This window comes from Eubalaena glacialis, chromosome 16, assembly GCF_028564815.1.
Source record: "Eubalaena glacialis isolate mEubGla1 chromosome 16, mEubGla1.1.hap2.+ XY, whole genome shotgun sequence".
In the NCBI taxonomy this organism is placed as follows: Eukaryota; Metazoa; Chordata; class Mammalia; order Artiodactyla; family Balaenidae; genus Eubalaena; species Eubalaena glacialis.
Window position 1 is genome coordinate 29234567 of NC_083731.1, and position 21741 is coordinate 29256307.

Here is a 21741-nt window from a genome sequence, read left to right on the forward strand (position 1 = left end):
GGTACCCAAACCCCACTGCAAAACTAAAACCTCACCTCTCTTATCCCAAGCATTTTAGAGAGAGAAAATTGTTTACAAATGCAAATATTCTGCCTACCCGCCTCAGGTATAAATGCTCTGTACGAGAGCATAACAATGACAATACGTTCACAATCGTGGTGAAACGTAGGCGTGGTATTCGTACTGTTTATGCTGCACATTCATGCGTGACCTGATATTGCTGAAATAGTCTTTATTTCTGAACATTCCAAAACAGCAGTGTACACAGTAACAAATATTAAGTCATATACCATAAGAAAGCATTCATTAGTGCAAATGGATTTTGTAAAAGGTCTATCAAAAAGATTTATTTGCTTTAAAATGCGTTCATTTCCAGAAGCATTATTAATAAAATGTTACAGTTTCATCTTCTGTAAAAGTATTGAAAATCAATTGTAGTACAGTAGCAAACATTGCAGGTATTAAGTGCAATGAGCTTGTGATGCCATTATAAATATGAAACCCACGTATGACAATAAATTAACAATGAAAACGACAAGACCATTTCACTCTGTTGTCTGGCTGTCTCAGTGCTCAATGCTTCAGATTACATTGTGCTCATTCAACACAAAATTATGTCTCTCAAATTGTATGATGGATTTTTGCTGATATATCCCTAGAGCTAAAAAAATAGTACCTTACCACAAAAATATTTTTATGGCACAAAATTTAAGTTGTTCCATAGTGGTTCACGTAGGTGTAAAAAGAAATAGGCACAAAAAATAAAATTCCTGTAAACTATAAAAAAGTAAATTTCAAAGCATACGTTATAGAACCTGGTTGTAAAGATGCAATGTATTAAAATACAGAACATGTAATGAGAAGATGTTTAGAACATGTAAGTAAATTGAACAAGTTACTTTAAGAAACTCAGATGGCAAAGAAAGAAAGCATTATGGATACATCTCAATTCTCTCAAAAAGGATTCAGGTACATATCAGTTCTACAAAAACTTCCTAGCTCTAAGTGTCACAATACTGCAACCATGGATTTGTGAACGCTGCAGTATATCTCAGGCAAATATTTAAGTGCAATAATTAGTCTCTGGTGATTGGTCCATTGAAAAACAATGCAGTTAATATGTTAAAACGCAGAAGGGAAAGAATATCCCGACATCCGCTGTTACCCAGCCAGCTAGGTAACACGACCCTCATTTCCACTTCTTTCCAGCTGTTCAGACGTGCATAGCACTGCATCAGTAGCAACCATCTCTCCAGTTTCCATCCCTCAGAGTGCTGAGTGAAGACAGAGGCTTTGGAGGCTGAAGGAAACTATAAAGGAATGAAAAAAGGACACAGCTTGTAAGTAATCCCATGAGTCCCATCACTTACTTTGATCTACTCTCCGCCACTGCAGCAGTGACAACGTGCTGGCACCTTCCCAAGTGTGCCTTGTATTTCTGGGCCTTCCACATGCTCATCTGATGGAAAGCCCAGGTCTCGGCACATTGCCACGCATATTGTATGTGCACAAGCAGATCTGCAACCTAAGTGGAAAATGATCAATATCCTCCGTGTATAAAGAATATTTTAAAATCAGAAACAGATAGGGCTTCCCTGGTGGCGCAGTGGTTAAGAATCCGCCTGCCAATGCAGGAGACACGGGTTCGAGCCCTGGTCCGGGAAGATCCCACATGCCACAGAGCAACTAAGCCCGTGCACCACAACTACTGAGCTTGTGCCCTAGAGCCTTCGAGCCACAGCTACTGAAGCCCGCGTGCCTAGAGCCCGTGCTCCGCAACAACAGAAGCCACCGCAATGAGAACCCGCACACAGCAACGAAGACCCAATGCAGCCACAAATAAATAAATTTTATAAAAAAAAAAAGAAACAGATAAACTCAAGAGAAAAATGGCCTACAAACATAAGTGGTTACTTCATTGAATACAAATTGAAAATTTCTCCATGTTATTCTGTCTTACAAATAATCAAAGATTCGCCTATTATACTGGCAGAGAATTTAAAAAGAATGGTAATACCCAATGTTTGCCTAAGTTTGTGGAAACAGACAGACCCTCTCATTGTCTGGCAGTGACAGCCCTTCCAAGAGGTTAGTTTGAAGACATATATCCGAGGATAAATGGACTGTCCACAATGACCTACATACATAAAATAATGTGATTCTATTCAGTCACAAATGCAACACAGCCCGGCATTGAACAAACATGCACCAAAATGATTTCTATCTGGATAGTAGGATTATTTACTTTTCTGTGTTTGTTTTACAATAGTTTCTGAATTTGTTTTTGATCTGAGCACCTATTTATCAGAAAATAAAAACTATTTATAGCTACCCGATGCATAAAGAAAAATTACTTGTTCTCAAATCCTTTTCACACTTTTACCATGGTTCCCTCCCTCTCCTCCTCCAAATCCTAATTTCCTGTAAGAGTTGATTTACTGCCTCCATTTTCTCATCTTTTACTCTGTCCTCAACTCGCTTTTATGGAATTGTTTTTAACCATAAGACACTCCAGGAGATCCAGTTCAAGAAGGGCACGCCACAACCATAAGATCATCGAACGGGTGCCCTGCAAGCAGGCTGGAATTTTGAAAGAAAAAAAAAAAAAGTTCTACCTGGAACATACCAAACTTACACCAACATAAGCTAATAAAGTCCCAGTTAAATATCACTAAGATAGGGGCTTCCCTGGTGGTGCAGTGGTTGAGAATCTGCCTGCTAATGCAGGGGACACGGGTTCGAGCCCTGGTCTGGGAAGATCCCACATGCCGCGGAGCAACTAGGCCCGTGAGCCACAACTACTGAGCCTGTGCGTCTGGAGCCTGTGCTCCGCAACAAGAGAGGCCCGCGCACCGCGATGAAGAGTGGCCCCTGCTTGCTGCAACTAGAGAAAGCCCTCGCACAGAAACGAAGACTCAACACAGCCAAAAATAAATAAATTAAAAAAAAATATGGCCTCGAGGCGCCCTCCCAGGAGTGCCAACCCACAAACATTTAAAAAAAAATATCACTAAGATGCTTTTAAAATCGTGACTGTTGGGGGAGAGTGTGTATGTGCATGTGCCTAACGACATTTTTGCCCATTTTGATTAAAAATTGATTAAAAAGGTATTGAACCCAGGGGCAGGAGGTCACGAGTCAGGCCAGAAGGGGCAGAGGGACCTACCAGGGTTAGACAAAGGAAAAGTCAGGATGGTTCCCAGAGAGGTTTCTAATTGCAGACTGCCATCTGATGAACGAGCAAAGGACGAACGTGGCCATGCAGACGAACGAGCAAAGGTTCTTACCTTCTGACAGGCTGTGCAATTTTGCTTCGAGGCAGGTTACTCCCATTTATTGCCAGTGAAGGTCTTGGGAGTGCGCTGCGGCCCGTTATCCCAGAAGCCGCAGCTTTGTTGGGGGCAGGGATCCCCGTGTTGGAGTATAACTGTAAGCCGTTGGATAAAGGCATGTTACTGCTGCCTTGAACGGTTGGACTCACGTAGGCTGTGGCTTTCAGAGGCTGCCGGACAGACACTGGGAAATGTCCCACACTGTGGATTCTGTGTTGAAGCTGCCCTGGTGACGGAACTAGAAGAACAAAGGACACGCACATGAGAGAACACCTACCACTATCTACACGCGTGTTATGTTCAAAGAAGCTGATACTGTTGAAAGGTTTTACATATATAGAAATTTATCTACATATATGCATGTAGATAAATGAAATACGGTTCCAGACTGCATTTAGTATTGGAAAATTCTACTTCTTGACGAGCGTCTCCTTCTCTGTCAATCAGCAGCAACACTTTTGAGTGCCTGACTATATTTAGAAGCCAGCTGGAACAACCACCTTCTTTCCTTTAACAAATCTGAGCATCTCTGAGTTCTCACAGGATTTCTTGCTTGCTGGCCTGGAAGACATTAGGATTTCTTGATGGTTGCACTGGGGATGGTGTCATGAGGATAAAACAAGGGGACAATTTAATAGCAGTAATTATAGTAATTATAGAAGGGAAGACAGGTGGCATCAGTAGGCACAAACAGCTTATTACAGACATATTTCTTAAGTAATTTTCATCATGACATTTATCTCATAGGGTTGGTGGGAAGACTAAATGAGTTAATCCACATAAAGCCTTACAATGGCTGAGTAACCACTCAGCAAGTACTACCTGGATAACAGCAGCAGAATCTGTGAAATGAAGGGCGCTCTCTGGGTAAGAACCCTTAAGAACGTCATCAATATACTGGCCCATCATTGTGCACTATTTCACATTAAAAAACAATGAATGGGCTTCCCTGGTGGCGCAGTGGTTGAGAATCTGCCTGCCAATGCAGGGGACACGGGTTCGAGCCCTGGTCCGGGAAGATCCCACATGCTGCGGAGCGACTAGGCCCGTGAGCCACAACTACTGAACCTGCGCGTCTGGAGCCTGTGCTCCGCAACAAGAGAGGCCGCGATAGTGAGAGGCCCGCGCACCGCGATGAAGAGTGGCCCCCACTTGCCACAACTAGAGAAAGCCCTCGCACAGAAGCAAAGACCCAACACAGCCAAAAATAAATAAATAAAATTTAAAAAATTTAAAAAAATTAAAAAAAAAACAAAACAATGAACCGTTTGGCAGAAATTTTTAAATTTTATAAATCCTTTTCTCCAAGGAAAAAACTAAATCACAAATTTAACATAAACTTATACATACAACATTACCTGTTGTTTACTAACCACTCTAGCCTCTGCTGCCTAGTACACTTGTGATGCGGTTAACACAAACAGACCCTGTTTTCTAAAACAGTTTAACTGATTTTGAACTTAAGCACAGAATATACAATAGATATCTCTCTGATAAAAAGTGAGGAGGAAGACAAAAAACGTCTATGGTTTTATTTAATATCTCGAAAATATTTCCTTACATTAGTTTTGTTCAAGTATACATTTGGTGAAATCTATAGGTAGGAATGCTGATGTATGTGTACAGTAGCCAAAAAATTCGATGAAAAATGAGGTCTCTGTAAGATTCTGCTATAGTTCTGTTTCCATCAAGCTTTAGGGACAGAGTAACCTTGTGCTGGCTGGCAAATCATCTCTAAGATCCTTTCCAACCAATTCTACAGTTCCTTAGTTTAGTAGCTTCTAACTGTGAATGTTCCAACATATTGGCTTATCAACTGTAACAAACATACCCCACTAATGCAAGATGTTAATAACAGAGGAAACTGGAGGAGGGGAAGGGGGACATGCGGGGACATATGGGAACTCTGTACTTCTTGCTCAATTTTTCTGTAAACCTCAAACTGCTCAAAAACAAAGTCTTAATTTTTAAAAAAAACTCAACAGGTGAATTTGGCCCAATTTCTTCTGAAACACAATATACATAAAGTACCTAAATGTTAAGCCTAGAGCGGAATGAAATTTTGAAGTGACACACGCGTGTAACCATATCCACAGCAAGACGTGAACCACTGCCAGCACCTCAGCAGGCTCTCACATACCCTCTCCCAGTCAGTACTCCCCCAAAGTGACTGTTATTTTCACTTTTATCACCACAGACTAGTTATTCCTATGTTGAGCTTCATGTAAATGGAATTATATAGTATGTTCTCTTCTTTGGCTTCTTTGACTCAATATTATGTTTTTGAGATTCATCCATATTTGCATGGCTATGTGGTATTCCATTGAATGAATGTCAAAATCCATTCTCCTGATGATGAAAAGCTTGGTTATTTCTAAGTTTGGGGTTTTATGAACATTCTTGAATATGCGTTGGTGTTCAGATGCATTATGTTATGGGTATATTCCCAATTTATAACTATTAGGATAAATGAAGTTATTAGCAAAGCTGCTGAATACAACATCAAAATACAAAAATCAATTGTATTTCTAAATACCAGCAAACTAGTAGAAACTAAAATTTGAAAAAGATACTATTGATAAAAACATTTTAAAAATAAAATACTTAGGAATAAATTATAGACGTATTAACCTCTATATAGAAAGCTACAAAACTTTGAGAGACAAGATGATCTAAATAAATGAAAGAATGTTCCATGTTAATGCATTAGAAAACTAATATTGTTAAGATACCAATTCTAAAATTTATCTACAGATTCAATAAAACATGTGAATCATTTAGGTACTAGACATGTGTTGGAGGTACACAGGGTAGTCTGTTAGGGCCACCAAGGAGTCTTCTGGGTGCAGACTTAAGACATCTGGTTGATGGCGCTTGGCCACACAGTCTGAACACACTTCAGGCCTCCCGGGTTTGGGCATATCAATACTGGGATTGTGACCTTGGATCTGCCACCCAGGGGTCAGCCTCAGACTTAACCCCAACTACCCCTACAGACAGCATGAGTAGGAGGTGGGGGGGTGCTCTGGAGCCAGCACATCCCCACACAAAGCGGACACACACACACACACACACTAGATTTTACTTTCACCATGCTGCTCATCACTGGGTAAACCGTACAGAGGATGAATGACACGCTGTGGGGCAAACTGAAATGAAGTAGATGAACCTTACTTTAGACACACTAAAATATAGAACTTCATTTGCCAGGGGAAAGCTCTGGACTGGTGAAAAACAAGACCAAAGTAACAGCTACACAGAATAAGTGTGCCTTCCTCAGAGGAAACATATCAAGTACACAGCTAAAAAGAGGCAGATCTGCAAAGAAAACATTTTTGTATGATGAGTAAACAAATCAATCACCATTTAGTGCTTCTACTGCTATCCCTGGGTATAAAGGATTGCATAGAATTTACTAATTATTAATTGGTGACATAGGCACCAGTGAAAATACCACTCAATTGTAATGGTGAAAGACAAAAAAGTGTCACGAGGAGAAAAGTTTCCTGTAGTGTTCTTAAGAGAAAGAAATGAAATAGTAAGATTTTCCTAATGGTGTTACAACTAATTAAAATTACACACAAAAAAATTGTCATACTTACTACAAGACTGTATTCTTGAAATTCCATTTGCAGCTCCATGCAAGCTTGAGTCAAAACTCTGACTATTCCGCACGGTGACTGGAGAACTACCATTGCTACTAACAGCGGTTGTACTTGGCATCCGAGCTAGATTAGGCATACTTCTTCGGAGCTTATCTAGAAAAGAATTTTACTAAGTTAAAAATCACAACTTTTATGCCAGTTAAAACACTAGCTTTCAAAAGTAAATACAAATAGAAATCATATTTTGTTCAATGACAAACAGAAAATATCATGTGTGTTATGAACTCTAGCAAGCTAACTAATTACCCCCGGTAGAGACAAACACAGCCCACGGCTCCAGAAAGGTTCCACCAAACAGACTGCTAAAGGAAAGCACTTGTTCTATAAAAAGAGGGAGGAATTAGGTAATCAATTAGATGTTTGTTCCTATACAACAAGTGGATAAAACTGAATCGAAGTGAGGATAGAAAATAATCTTACAGTTTAAAAAAAAAAAAGCTAGGAATTGTTACATGTTAATAAAAAAAAAAAAACCTAGAAGTGTCAAATCAGCAATTACTGAATCTTTTGCTAGCATATCAAAAAAGGAAGAAATTCTTAAAATTCTAACTTGAGATGTTTTGACATATCCACTCATCACATCAACATGACCACATTAACTTCTGGAAAGTTTTAAGGGTCATGAGTACACCACCAAACCTTTGGAGACTTGAAAAAATGTTTCCCTTTCTTTTTCCTTGCTGAGTACATCTTCCGCCACTAAGGGGCAGCAGAGAGTCAGTCACGCACAGACCTCAGTGCTGCTGAGATTTGAATTCAGCCACAAGAGGGCAACTCTACAATGTAGACAGTTTTCTCTTTAATACGCACACCCCCAAAACTAAAGTACACATACCAGGTCACTCAAGCTCAGAAAACAAAGGATATATCTGAATACTAAGTAAAAAACCATTCAAGTACAAAACCAGATTCGTTTTTCTCCCCTTCACATGCAGCTCCTTCTGCATCACTTAGATCCCTTGATTATAGCCCTACTCATCAAGTCACCTCATCCAAAAAGTGGCAGAATCTTCCAAGTTTCACCTCCCTTCTTCACCCTCGACTCCCAAGTCCTGTCAATTCTGCCTCATAAATATTTAACAAATCTCCCACTACCACGTAGTTTAGACCTCATTATGTGTCATCCACATTTTCACAAAATCCTCTTAATTGGTCTCTGTACACCCTGTCTTGTTCCTCCGCATCTTCCATACAGCCAGTGACTTCTAGCCAGCCACTTCCTAAAACCCTCCGATCACTCTCCCTCCCCTTCCTCTGAAAGCCCAAGCTCCTGGGCTGAGAACAGATCCTTCTAAGATACAGGCTCTGCAGCCATCTCTAGCCTCATCTCCTGCTGCCCTCGCCACACAGCCTACTCGCCAACCGTAGTGGAGAACAGAATTTCCAAATACTTCACACTCTCTTGTACCCGTGGGCGTGCTGGTCCTTTCACTTGGACACCCTTCCCCACTTTGTGGAATGAATGAATGAACGAGTATTTCCTGTGTATATATACTATACAGTGTGTTAGACAAGGGAGTTCCCGACTCTCAGTGGGGTTATAGTCTAGACCACTGTTTCTCAATCTTTTCTTCTGCTATCAATCTTTAGGAATCCTTTAAGGAATAAAGGCAGCAGCCAGTTACCCACCAAACATCTAAATCTAGACTTGCAGTAAATACAGGGTTCAGGGGAGGTCCTCAGCCTAACGCTGGTTACACCATGCCACTGATAACCCCTGCCATACCCTAAAAATCACAGTTAGCAAATGTTCTGCAAGCTTTAATCAATTATCATACCTGGCAAACTATTCAAATACAGTAGCCCTACCCTGCCCCACCTTATGGGCAGGGGATACGTTCCAAGACCCTCAGCGGGTGCCTGTAGCCGCCCATAGTACAGAACCGTATATATACGATGTTCTTCCTATACACGCGCTGACAGGCAGGAAGCACGCACAGCGTGGATACACAGGACAAAGGGATGATTCACGTCCCAGATGGGACAGAGCAGGAAGGCACAAGATTTCCTCATACTACTCACGACAGTGCACAGTTTAAAACTTACGAACTGTTTATTTCTGTAATTTTCCATTTAACATTTTCAGACTGCAGTTGACCATGGGTAACTGAAGTCACAGGTGAGGGTGGACTGCTGTATGCTCCTTTTAACCCTATGATCCCCAGAAATATACCAAGAACTTTTAAGAGCCATCCCTTTGGAAACCAGGCAATGTAGGAGCTATGGAAGTAGTAAGTATTAACATGCACTTCTATTTTATTTTTAATTATTTTCTTCTATCCACATTATTTTAATAATTTAGAAAAATATTTGAGAGATTGGTTTCAAAGTTACAACTCTCATTCCACAATTTTGTTCAAATAATCCTCTGGTAACAAATGAAGGCTCAGATATCTGAGCCACGTTAATAAAAGTTTTAAAAAACAGTGGGGTTGGGGAGACCACCTTTACTTTTTCAGCACTTTGAACTTTTCCAGCATTTTTACTCCAGTCAATGGAATGGTCATTATTTCATTTATTCCTTATGACAAACTTAGGTTAAAGGATTACATGTTACATAAAGGAGAATGTGTACCAGATGATTTGATGTCCAATTATACCTAAGTTTTCTAAGAAAGGGATATTATTTGTCTACATTTTGTAGCCAAATAAATGTGAGCTCAGAGTCATGAGAAGCCTGGGAAAGGTGTAAGTGGTAGGCCAGGAGGGGAACTCAGCACGTACTGGCCTTCAGAGCCTGTGTACTCAGCCATTAAGTTAATCAGTCAGAAGTCCAATCCAGAGAACTGCTGTTGTATTCCATTTTCCTTTGCGTGTGGAGACCAGACCTTTTAGAGAAATAAAACTACCACAGTCAGACACCAGGCTGAGAAATATTTCCACTTTCCTAACAGGAACCATCATAACACAGATTTAGGGAAACCTAACCCTTTTCATAATGGTGTTGAATGTAAGTTAATACCACTTTTCTAAGGTAGGACAATGATCCCACTGACAATACTATTCAAGATGCAGAGGGAGCATCTGCTTGACAGGCAGGATGTGATGCTCTAAGACACTTGACAAAAAAAGCCTTTGCAGAAACAACTCTGTGCCCTCTCCCGCGGTTTTAATGATGCTGTAATTTTCGTTAAGCACATAAAATATTGTCTTTGATATTATGAGCTTTAATAAATTAGTCACTAGTGGCAGTCACTTTACCTGCCATTGTTTTCTTTTAAATTTGAAATCTGAAGGTATTAAAAAGGAGAGAAGTTCTGACTATAAAACCTTAAATATTTTCAAATGGTCTCTCAATTAGCACGAATAATACAAGTACAGAGGAAGAAAAAGTAAACACTAAGTACATGATAGCAGGTGATGACTAGTATGATTTGTATTTGGCCTTGCAATATTTTAAAATAATTTGTTGGATCATTTCTGGGCCCAGGTTTGAGAAATGCTGCTGTAGAATAATTAAAAGCTATAACTCTCTAAATATGGTTGGTTTCTCCATACTCTACAGGATTTGTGTGTGAGGGTCAGACTGATCGTCAGTGCAAAAACATACCAGGCTTAGAATATCACATGATTATTCTCCCTATAGTTCTTGTAAGTCAAGATCTATAACTCCTGGGAGTGGGGAAGGAAGATAAATGATGAAGAGGGAAATAGAAAAAATTACAAGAAAAAAGAATGACACATGTTCCAACCCACCGTGCTGCCATCAGGACAAATCAACTTGCCGTTACCACGCCAAATATCAGCTTCCATAGCCCCACTGCTGCACAGATCTTAATTCTAGATGTCAGGACACCAGAGGGAAAGACACATCCCAAACTTCCCCTAAATCTCGATGTGCACAGCAGCATCCTGTCCAAGCACCAGGGTCCACACTTACCATCCATCACTCTGGGCTAGGAGCAGGCCGTCAGAGATGGGGGGTTTTGAGAAAGATGAGAGAAGATGCAGCTCAGTGCCTCTAACTCCATGGAACTAGGAACTCCTCAACTCCCACAGCCCTGCTGTCCTACAGCTTTACCAGCCACAACATGAAGATGCTCCCCATTTCTGATTCAGTCTGGTACCTCACAATGGTTTTCCTAAAGCTATAAATCTGGGACACGTAATCAGAAGCTGGTCAATTATAGATTTAAATGTACACCAACCAAACTGATAAGGTCTTGAGGATGTACTTAATAAGTCTTGGAAACATTTACCAGTTATTTATATTGACCTTAAAACCATTTCTTGACCATGTATGAAAGATCAAAGCACATCGAATACCAAAGGGGCATACAACTTACCTCCGCTGGTCCTATTTGGTTGCTGATCTGGAGTTTGGGCTTGAGGTGAATAATACTGCTGCTGCTGGTAATTATTCGAAGGAAAATACTGGGAACCGGGGCTCCTCCTACACTCCCGGATGCTGGAGAAAGTCTGTGAATGGGGAATTCCTCTTTGGAAAGGTGAACATCTTGGAAGACGAGGCTGAGGTGGTGGCAGGTGATCAAATTCCTCCTCGTCCTCCAGGCTGAATCGATCGTATTCTTGATCACTACACGTCCCTTTTTTTCCTGAATTCAGTGACACACTGGAACTATGTCTCGACACAGATGCTGAAGTAGAAGCATAATCTTGCCTGAGACCTATGGAACAACAGGAAATAGTATTATCTTATGAGGCGTTTCAATCTGGCTTAATTATTAAGTTCCAATTCATCAAATATTTGAGGAAAATTTGTGTCAAGCAAGTGATTCAAGTGGAGACCCACTATCTTGTTCTTAGTTTATTAAATCCCAAGAAAGCAGACACGTTTACCTACCAAACAGACAGCTAATACTAGACTATTCTGTTCTGGGAAAAGATTGCCCCAATTCCAGTGAAGATAAAATATACCGCTACAGTTCATCAATCAGTATCTGTCATTTTCCCCAAGCCATTCCTTCTGGAATCTGGAGAGATACTTAGGAAGGCTACTTAGGAAAAACTATTCATCATCATGATGAGTAGTTAACTGTGAGTTAGACAATCAAAAAATCAAATCTCTGCCCAAGTAGGAACTCCTCCTGCTACCCATCCCAACTTTCAAAGTCAAAGGAAAGTTCAAAACCTGGGGCACAAGTATTTTCTAACGAGGTCACTTCTCTTGTTCTTTTTTGTTCCTAATATTATCTTTTTCAAAGCATGCTGACACTTCAAAACTTCAATAGTTTTGGGTCATCCTAAATGACAGCCATTTAAAAATAGTCAAACTGGATGTTTCTAGTTATCTCGTTGCCAACCCACAACTTTTTTTTAAAGTAGTCTATGACTGACTGACTACTTAACTTCCGAGACTGACATCCAATCTTTCAGCCATATATTTTTTTAGAAAGAGTTACTGTTAGTGTACTGTTACTAAATAACAATATAAAATAATCATTTTTCCTCTCAAAGTGTATCCTATTAAATCTTGCATAAGCATTACAATGTTTCTCATAGTAGCCTTGCCCAATTCTGAAAGAAGGAAATTGTTATGCTTAAATGATACTTGGCTGTTTCTACTTATGCTGGCCTCAGAAGATAATTCCAAAATAAGCTTAGCCCAGTTCTGTGATCTACATCGTCTTTTGCCTTTTGATACCATTAATACCCTTGAAGTAGTTCACTCTCAGATTAATTGTTGTAACCTTATTGCAGAACCAGTAATAACTCAATGTTATTGGAAATAACATTTCCAATTATCTCTCCTTCAATAATTATGTATCTTGAGAAGTGTAATTTTTATTGAAGTATAGTTGACTTACAATGTTTTGTTAATTTCTGCTGTACAGCAGTTATTCAGTTATACATATATATATATATATATACACATAATTTTTTATATTCTTTTCCATTATGGTTTGTCTCAGGATACTAAATATAGTTCCCTGTGCTATACAGTAGGACCTTGTTGTTTAACCATTCTATATGTAATAATTTGCATCTGAGAATGCATTAATGCATGTTTAATTGAACTTTTATTAAGATAACTACACACTCACATGCAGTTCTGGGAATAATAGAGATCTTTTGTATACTCTGTCCAGTTTCCCTTGATGGTATCATTTTGCAAAATCATAGAATAATAGGACAACTATGATATCGGCACTTATATAAACCCATCTGATTTAGATTTTCCAGTATTACTTTTATATGTGTACATGTGTTAGTATTAAATTCTATACAATTTTATGACCTGTAGGATCATATACCTACCACCACAGTCAAAAACAGAGCAGCTCCCTAAATCCCTCGTGTTGCACTTTTATAACCATATCTACCTCCCTCCTGAGAGCCCACGCCCTATCCCTAAGCCCCGGCAACCACTAATCTGTCATCCATTTCTAAAATGTTGTCATTCCAAAACGTTATATAAATGGAATTATACAGTATGAAATCTCCTGGGATCATCTTTTCCACTCAGCATAATTCCCTGGAGATTCATCCAAGATGGTAATGTCTATCAAAATGTATTCTTTTTTCTTGCTGAGTAGTACTCCACGGTATGGAGGTACCCCCAGCTTGATTAACCACTCACCTACTGAAGGACATCTGAGCTCATTCTGGTTTTTGGCTATTATTATAAATAAAGGTGCTATGAACATTCATATATAGGTTTCTGTGTTTCTGAACACAAGTTTCCACTGCCCTGGGATAAATGCCCAAGAATACAATGTGCTGGGCCTTATGGAAACCGCATGTTTAGTTCTCTAAGAAACTGGCAAACTTGCTTCCACAGTGGCTACACTGGTGATGTTTTACATCAATGTATTTTGCCCAGAGTATGTCCTAATATTTTACAATGGTCATGAGACTGTGAGAAGCATTTAATTGCTCCACCTACAAAGTAGGATGGTATGAGAGAAAGAATAGACTTGCTTGCCCATTACCTGGGGAGAAATGCCTGAAACATCCCCACCCACTTAGGTTTCAAGTAGAAGCCTCTAGTTTAAAACGTTTTCTAGTTTAAAAAGAGGAACCTACTTTCTTCTTGCAGACGAGCCATGATCTGAACATCAGTGAGGTCCTGTAACTTATATCCCATGGAGATAGAATCATCCTCCAGTTCTGAAGTACTCAGCTCACTGTCTATGGATGACTGGGGACTGAGAGGGGAGCCCCTGGATGTGTAACCTAAAAACAAGGGAAACGTGTTTGTTACTTAGTCTAAAGAACTGCTATCTGCATGTGCTTTACAGTTCACATATCAACAGTTAGCACTTCAAGGCATTCTCCAATCAAAAGATACAGAGTGGCTGAATGGATAAAAAAAAAAACAAGACCCATCTGTATTTTTCCTGTTTTCATTAAGTCACCAAAAAACAACCAACACACCACTATGACAGGAGAATGGCAAGACAGTATGCACATCTTCACGTGTTCATAATTCATATATACAAAACCACTTGTTTTGTTTTCTCAAATTCAGTTTTCATAATTCAAAAATCCACTCTGTGCTGTACACTAAAAAAAAATGTTAAAAAGGTAGATTTCAGTAGATTTCATGTTATATGTTTTTTTTTTTTTACCACTGTAAGACAAGAAAAATCAATAATGCTAAATCTGCATCCCATTAGCTTAAGTATATATCTAAAGGCATGGTACAAGAATACATATCCTGTACACTTTCAATGAATAATCAGACATGTTTGTCTCTGGTAGTAATGGATTATATATTTTAAACTAAATTTTAATCTGGTCCATTTTTTAAACAGGTACAAACAGCAGTGCTATAAATGGATAAGAATATCACACATAAAAGGCACACATCCATACAGGGAAGCACATACAAAACCATCATAATTTAGAATCATCACAGGAGACTTGTAGTCACTCATGAAAGTGAGAAAGTAATGGCTTGAGATAAGAAAACCAAGGAAGAAAGGGCTGAGGGGAGAAAATTATAGGGATGGAATCACCAATGCTGAGACAACTATGAGACCGTCATCTCATAAAAAGCTACTATAACTGTTCTTTCTACATAGCCCTGACTTAATAAAAAGCACCAACAATTTTTTAAACAGCAAGATATAATAAAAGTCTGATAATCTTCAATCATAATGCAAATCATAAAGACCTTTATTTTGTTCAACATTTAATTTTAAAAGCACATTATGCATTTGGAAACACATAATTATATATATATGCATTTGATAAACAGTGAAGGCTGCCTGCTATACACAATTGAGAGCAGATTAATGACGTTAAAGTACAAATTAACCCTAGCCTTTGTCATACCCAAAGTAAGTGTGCAGCGACTCCCCACTGTGATAAGTAAGATTACCCTCAAGCTTTTCAATGAAAGGTGGATATTTAAGCTGTGTTTAGGACTGATTTACAAAGCAAGCCGCTAGACGAGAAGTTGAAATATTACCTGTTCTCTCAGGTGTTAGTATTGCTTTATTTGAGGTTTTAGAGAAGCTGGGAGTATTAATGCCATTGCTATAAGGGCTGAGTCTTGCCACAGGGCTATAAGGAAAAGCCAGTGAGACATTTGAAGGGAAGAGACTCCGCCATCGGCTAGCTGTCACAGAAGCAGAAAATAAACAGCAGCAGTTAGCTATACAGAAGCAGACGTTGACTTGTCAAAGGGAGAAAGGGAAGGGGTTAAAAAAATGAAGAGACAAAGCAACTTTTCATTCTTAACTGGCTCTCACTTATCTAAGCGAAAACATACGTAAAAGCGGGCTATTTGTGAAGCAGGGCCCTATTTCTACCTTCATTAAGAACCATTCAATCAGTGCCACCTTGATTACAGTCAGTTATGTCTATATAACAGTGAAAAGTTGTTTTTAATTTCCTCATTACGAATGTTTTCTATTTCTGCACAAAAATTTCACTGTTTTAATAATATAAAATGTTAATGTCAAAAGAAAAACTCAAGGAAACTTATCTTTAGAATTATGGGAAATAGTTCTTAATATTAACTGTTCAGAGTCCTATTTGTTTTCCTAAGGTTTATTTTCAACCCATTTAATATTAATAAATGTTGATCAAAAAATTATTATGGAAATTTGTTCTTGGATTATGGAAGAAACTTAAAATGACTACTGCATCTACTGCATCTCTGCTTGAGTCCAAAACAAGTTTTGTGGAAAAATGATCTACAAAAATCACAGAAGGGTATACATACACCAAAACTTAGTGATAGTTATTTCAGGTGGCAGGCATAGAGGTGATTGATAATCTGCTGGATTTTTTCTTTATAAAAAATATTTTCCAAATTTTCTGCATTGAACATGTGTTATTTATGTAACTTTTAATGGTAGGATTATACCTATTATTAATTTAATACTGTAAAATAAGGAACAAAAAGGAATTTTACCTGCATCGGCAGATGATCTAATTGCACATTATCTCTCCTGTCCTAATTAACATATTTCCCTCCTCCAAAATTACCAGCCCCTTGGATCTTGGGATCATAAAAAGACCCTAAATTGTAAAAAAAAAACTTAAGTCACACCTAAAATCACTTCCTCTCTCTTCATGACATACAAATTACTGTGCGAGTCAAAATCCACTTTTCTAAAAAGCAATCACTTAGTGCTAAAGCAGGACATGAGGGAATAGATGAAAAGTATAAATTAGGTTAAGTTTCACTTTGAGCAATAACTTTGTTACGTTTGCTGGAAATTCGACAAAACTTGAAGAAACAAGTATAAAAAGAACTGCTTTGAAATGCACTTCCAGGACACTTTTAATGAGAGATGCTAATAAGCAAGTAGCTAAAAAGTGTTCAAAAATGGGCAGTGGGGCTGGAGAGGAAGAAACTGTGGGCTGTGGGCAGGCCAAAAAGTAACAAGCTCCAATCCTGAGACTGGTAAGGTCCTTGCATAATAGCACTACGGTTATTTATAAGAGCAAATGCTTCCTGTTACTTCAGCAAGAATTCTTGAGAAACAGCACCATCCCATTCAAACAACTACAGAAGAAATACCTTTTCCTTATGCAGATGGAAGAATTAGCTGAGGAAACTACATTCACAGGGATTCTGCTTTCAGAATCCGCAAGTTTCACGAAGGGGTCACTGCCAGGAAGCCTCGTTCCTAGTTGACACCAGTCACGTCACTTATCCAACATGCAATTCCCAATCTGTGCCAGAGCAGAGACGTGCAGAGCTGGCACTCCCTTCCCTAAACCATCAGATATTGTAAACCTGATCCCAAAACACACTGAGAAGTAGGGGTTAATATGCAACACACACTAGGTAGCTCTTCTCACATCTTCAATCTCTATAACTCAAAGTTTCTCATTAAAAATTCTGTATTAAAAAACAAAAAAACCCCATAGTTCTTTGTGACAGCTAACTTGCTTAACAGTTGATGTTATGTTACACCAATACGATCACTCGCCAGGCAAATTACAGTGACTGCGTGTTCTCAGCCACAGATGCAGGCGACAACGCATCACAACTAACCAGCATTCATTACTCTACACAATAACTACTGTGACCCGGGCCTCCCAACACAATGGCACGGCGATTGTGGCTGTGACAGCAAGATCCCAACGAAGAACACAATTAGCATCTATTGCAAGAAAGAATGCTCTGCATTGTGCTTTGGCATGGAGGCTTTTTAAGAAGAGGGAGGAGAATTTTTGCAGAGGCAAGCTAACAAAAGAACGATGTTATATTAGTGCCCGAGGTTGTGGTGGAGGAGGAGAGGGGAGAGGAGCGGAAGCCATCGCATCCTAGTTATTCTTCACTGTGTCGCTAAAGAATTGTAACAACTGTAACAGGAAGCATTTTCGTAGAGAATAAAAACAAACAAAAAGAACTTTTCATAGGGCAATTTTGTTTTTTCCAATTAATTAATTTAATGGATTTTCTGTATACACGAGGATGTCAAATTTTTTGAGAGGCTTGATGATGATCAAAATGACCCTAAGAAAGGAGCAAGACCACTTTTGATAAAGGAGAAAACGGGTGATGAACTTCTGAACAGCTAAGTTTTCCTATCCTCCTACTCCAAAGTTCTCTCGGTAAGTCAAGGGCTTCTCCAACGTGGATCAAATGTATCATACTTGGCAAGGCTTTCATTCCCAAATACCTAAGTTAAATTCTCTCCCAGAACACTTCTGTCTGCACACTCTCTGTGGTCCTACTGCCACTTCCTTCATCAAGACCTCGCCACCTCTCACTAGATTATCGCAATCTATTCCTCAGCCAAGTTCCGGCCACCAACACTGCCCTCAGAAAGCTTGCTCTGAGCATCGCTACCAAGCTTGTGTTGGTCATTGATTATTTTAACTGTGTTGCTCTCTTCCTTTCTGAAGTAGCACAGTGGCTTTTCATCAAATACTAGATCTCAGGTACTCCAGATCACCTCACTAGGACCCTTATCCACTGCCCTATACCTCACTGCCCACATCTAGAGTGTTTCTAAAGCTTCCTTGTTAAGAATACAATTGGTATTGGTTAAACTTTCAACTTTGCCACCTTCTGTCTAATAAGCATTTTCTATTGAAATAAATGTGACAAAGTACTAAGTTGTGGACAGAGACCTCATCTTTCTGCAAGAAACTAGTCTGAGTGTCCAATGGTCTACTAGGTTATTTTTTTTGTACACCTTCAAAGTTGTCTAACTTAAAAAATAAATTACACTATATCCGTGAAGCTATTTTTTGTACATCATTAAGCAAAGTATAACCCCCCTGCAAAAATCAATTTGATAAATGCTCCAGTGATGATAATATCAAGAAAAATCATAAAGGATAGGTAATGGGATAGGTTTAAGAAAGAATCTAAATTTTTAAAATTTTCCACACTAAAAATTATTCCTAACAAAAAAGTTCCCAGAAACCACGACACTCCTACCATGCCTTGATCATCTTTGCCTACACTTATAGTATATATAGTAACTATTCAAATTTTTGTTGAATATATATATATCCATGCATATAATCAAATATAATTTAAGAATGCAGTATGGCTTAATTCACATAAAAGGAAAAAGAGTAACTGATTTAATATGTAAATCTTAGCGATAATCCTCAAAAGGACAGTACTGCATCTACCTAAAAGAGTTCAAAATAAAGCAACACTCTATTCTGGAAATAATCATTTTCACACTTTCCCCTTGTTATAGACAGAGCCAGTTGAGTACCCAATACAATGTCTGGTACATAGTATATAATCGATAAATGTTGAATGTGGTCAAAATCTTGGCAGGTTCATTAATACTCCCCTATTTCAAACCATTCTACCATTCCTACCTTGACACCTAAATGATTTTGCCAAATTTCTTAAACTTAATATAACTACAATTTAGTATATCTTTGAAGACAAAGGTGAGTCTAGACATTTCAGCCCAGCTTGAGGTCCAGTGAAGAAATATACCTGTAGCAGCACTTCGTGAATACATCCCAGTAACCGCTAAATTGTTGAACTTTATGTGTGTGAATCTTCTGGTTTCGAGCTAAATGATTTTATATCACTAACGGCCAGGTCCCGTGCGGAGTAACTGACGCATCCGGATTAAACAGGCTTCAGCCTAGATGAGCTAGTTCCTACAATGCACAGTTAAAGTGAAGGATTGTGGAACCAGGAACTAGGAACACTAGTTGGCGGTAAACCATGCAAGAAGGCTACAAAGCTTCCTCAAATTGTTGAGATGCCAACATTTCTTAAAATCAAAGAAACCATATACAAAACAGCTGAAAGTGTGTTTAGTGGAATTTCTATACACCCCACTATCAGTGTAGCATCTGAGTTGGTTTGAGTTGTGTGAGTGAGTCCTGGAGGGCTGGACTCTTACTCTGTCTAGTGGCTTCTATCAGTACAGCCACACTTCTAACCAGGTGCTATGGTCTGATTTTTTGTGTCCCCCTAACATTCATATGTTGAAATGCTAAACCCCAAAGATGACGGTATTAGTAGGTGGGGCCTTTGGGAGGTGCTTAAGTCCTGAGGGTGGAGCCCTGAATGGGAGTAGCGCCTTATAAAGAGGCTCCAGAGAGATCTGCCATGTGAAGATACAGGGAGAAATCTGCAACCTGGAGAGGGCCCTCACCAGACCGTGCTGGCACCTGATCTCGGACGTCCGGCCTCCAGAACTGTGAGCACTAAATTTCTGCCATGTATAAGCCACCCAGTCTGTGGTATTGTGTTATAGAGCAGCCTGAACAGGCTAAGGCATGGGAAGTTATTCTAAAAACAAGCCCTACTCTACTTCTCCCATCTTTTTTTTTTCTTTCTCATCCAAGAATAAGACTCTAAAAGTCAAAACTGCAGTTTGCAGAGACCATGGCTCACTAATTTCCCACATCCTGTTACTTGTCTCTCTCACAAAGCAGGTGATCTGGCGCATCACTCCCGAAGGCTGGAATGATCCCAGCAGTGTGAAGAAATCAGTCTAAAGCAGCCCTAGAAATGTTTTCTTTCTGCAGTTTTTAATAAGCCTGATGAAAACTCATTAACAGCAAATCTGAGTTCTGTTCTACTAAAATTCACAGGACTGCCTTCTACATAAGTCATATTTTTGTATCTCCTTGCTCGTGGCTCTTCTCAGCTACCCAAATGTATATTCTCCATCATTCCCTAAACCAGGAGCTGCTTTGAGGAACTGGCCAACTATCTGTGTACTCCTGAGCCAAAAAAACAAAAGAGTCTAGTGCTCCAAAATAATTCAGACACCCAACATTTACAGACCACACCCAGAGTCATTCCTTTATTCAACATTTACCAACAGATACCAAAAACATAAAGGTCAGTCTCCAGGAGCGATCTCTTCCATAGGTACACACAGCACATAGTTCTTTTCCTGCTCAATTCCCACAGTCATTCTGGGAAATCTGCCTGGCCCCTGTGCTCCCACCTGCTTTTCTAAAATTCATTTTTCTATTCATCTGAGTAGGCACCCACCATGGTAGCTCTCCAGTGCCAGATGCTACAGATACTGAGCTGTGTAAAATATGGTACTGTTCTCCCGTCCTTCCCACTTCAATTTCTAAAGACCAGTAGTGCAGAAGACAGGCAAGTAACAGGAGTACAAGCGCCATGACAGCACCATGAAGTGCACGCAGAGCAAAGTGAGGACAATGGTCAACTTTGAGGGAATCCAAAGACTTCACCAGAAGACATGATGTTTAACATGGCCCTTGAAGGTTGAGGAGCTTATCTCCCAGGGTACAATGCCAATCTACATATTCATTCTGGATAACACATGTGAAGTCATGGAGGCATGAACAAGCAGTGCATATTCAGGGAATGGCCGATGTTAGGACTGAAGCATAGGGTATATGTGGAGAAGAGTTAGGGCTGGAGAGCTTGGGAGGATCCGTTTCTGCACTGTCATGTATAGTAGAGGCTTTACTATTCAAGTACTGTCTTGACTTTGAGAAGGAGAAAGTCATGATCAGATATGTATTTTCTGACGACATATAGATGATGGACTGAGTAGAGATTGATGATTGGGAGACCAGTTAGGAGGCTTCACAGTGCAGCTGGTGAGACACCACAAGGTACCAAACTGACGTATTGGCAGAACATTTGGTGAAAACATGTTAAGCCACATCTGAGCTGAAGTGGAAATATCTGGTGAGCCAATGAACAGAGTGGGAGTGGAGAAAAGGAGTAAGGCAAAGCTAACACCATGGATTCTAAGACACAGATGCCATCCGCTAAGACGGGAAACATGAGATAAGCATACTTAAGAAAAAAATGAATTAAATTCGAGATACTTGTAGGACATGCCTATGTGCTCGTGTCCCGTAAGGAGTCAGAATTCAGGAAAGAGGGCAAG

The 21741-nt window shown here is 39.4% G+C and overlaps 1 protein-coding gene across 2 annotated transcripts in view; it reads right to left on the reverse strand.

The window, feature by feature from the left end:
• Nucleotides 1–375: 375 nt before the first annotated feature.
• The window catches only part of SLAIN1 (SLAIN motif family member 1), a 52318-nt gene continuing 30952 nt past the window's right edge, over nt 376–21741 (reverse strand). For both annotated transcript variants that reach the window (XM_061170786.1, XM_061170787.1), the window contains 5 exons: nt 13985–14134; nt 11284–11625; nt 6935–7090; nt 3288–3570; nt 376–1310 (listed from right to left, as the gene is read on the reverse strand). In XM_061170786.1, coding sequence (XP_061026769.1) covers nt 1235–1310; nt 3288–3570; nt 6935–7090; nt 11284–11625; nt 13985–14134 — 1007 coding nt within the window. In that variant the 3' untranslated portion in view covers nt 376–1234. The remainder of the gene's footprint in view (nt 1311–3287; nt 3571–6934; nt 7091–11283; nt 11626–13984; nt 14135–21741) is intronic.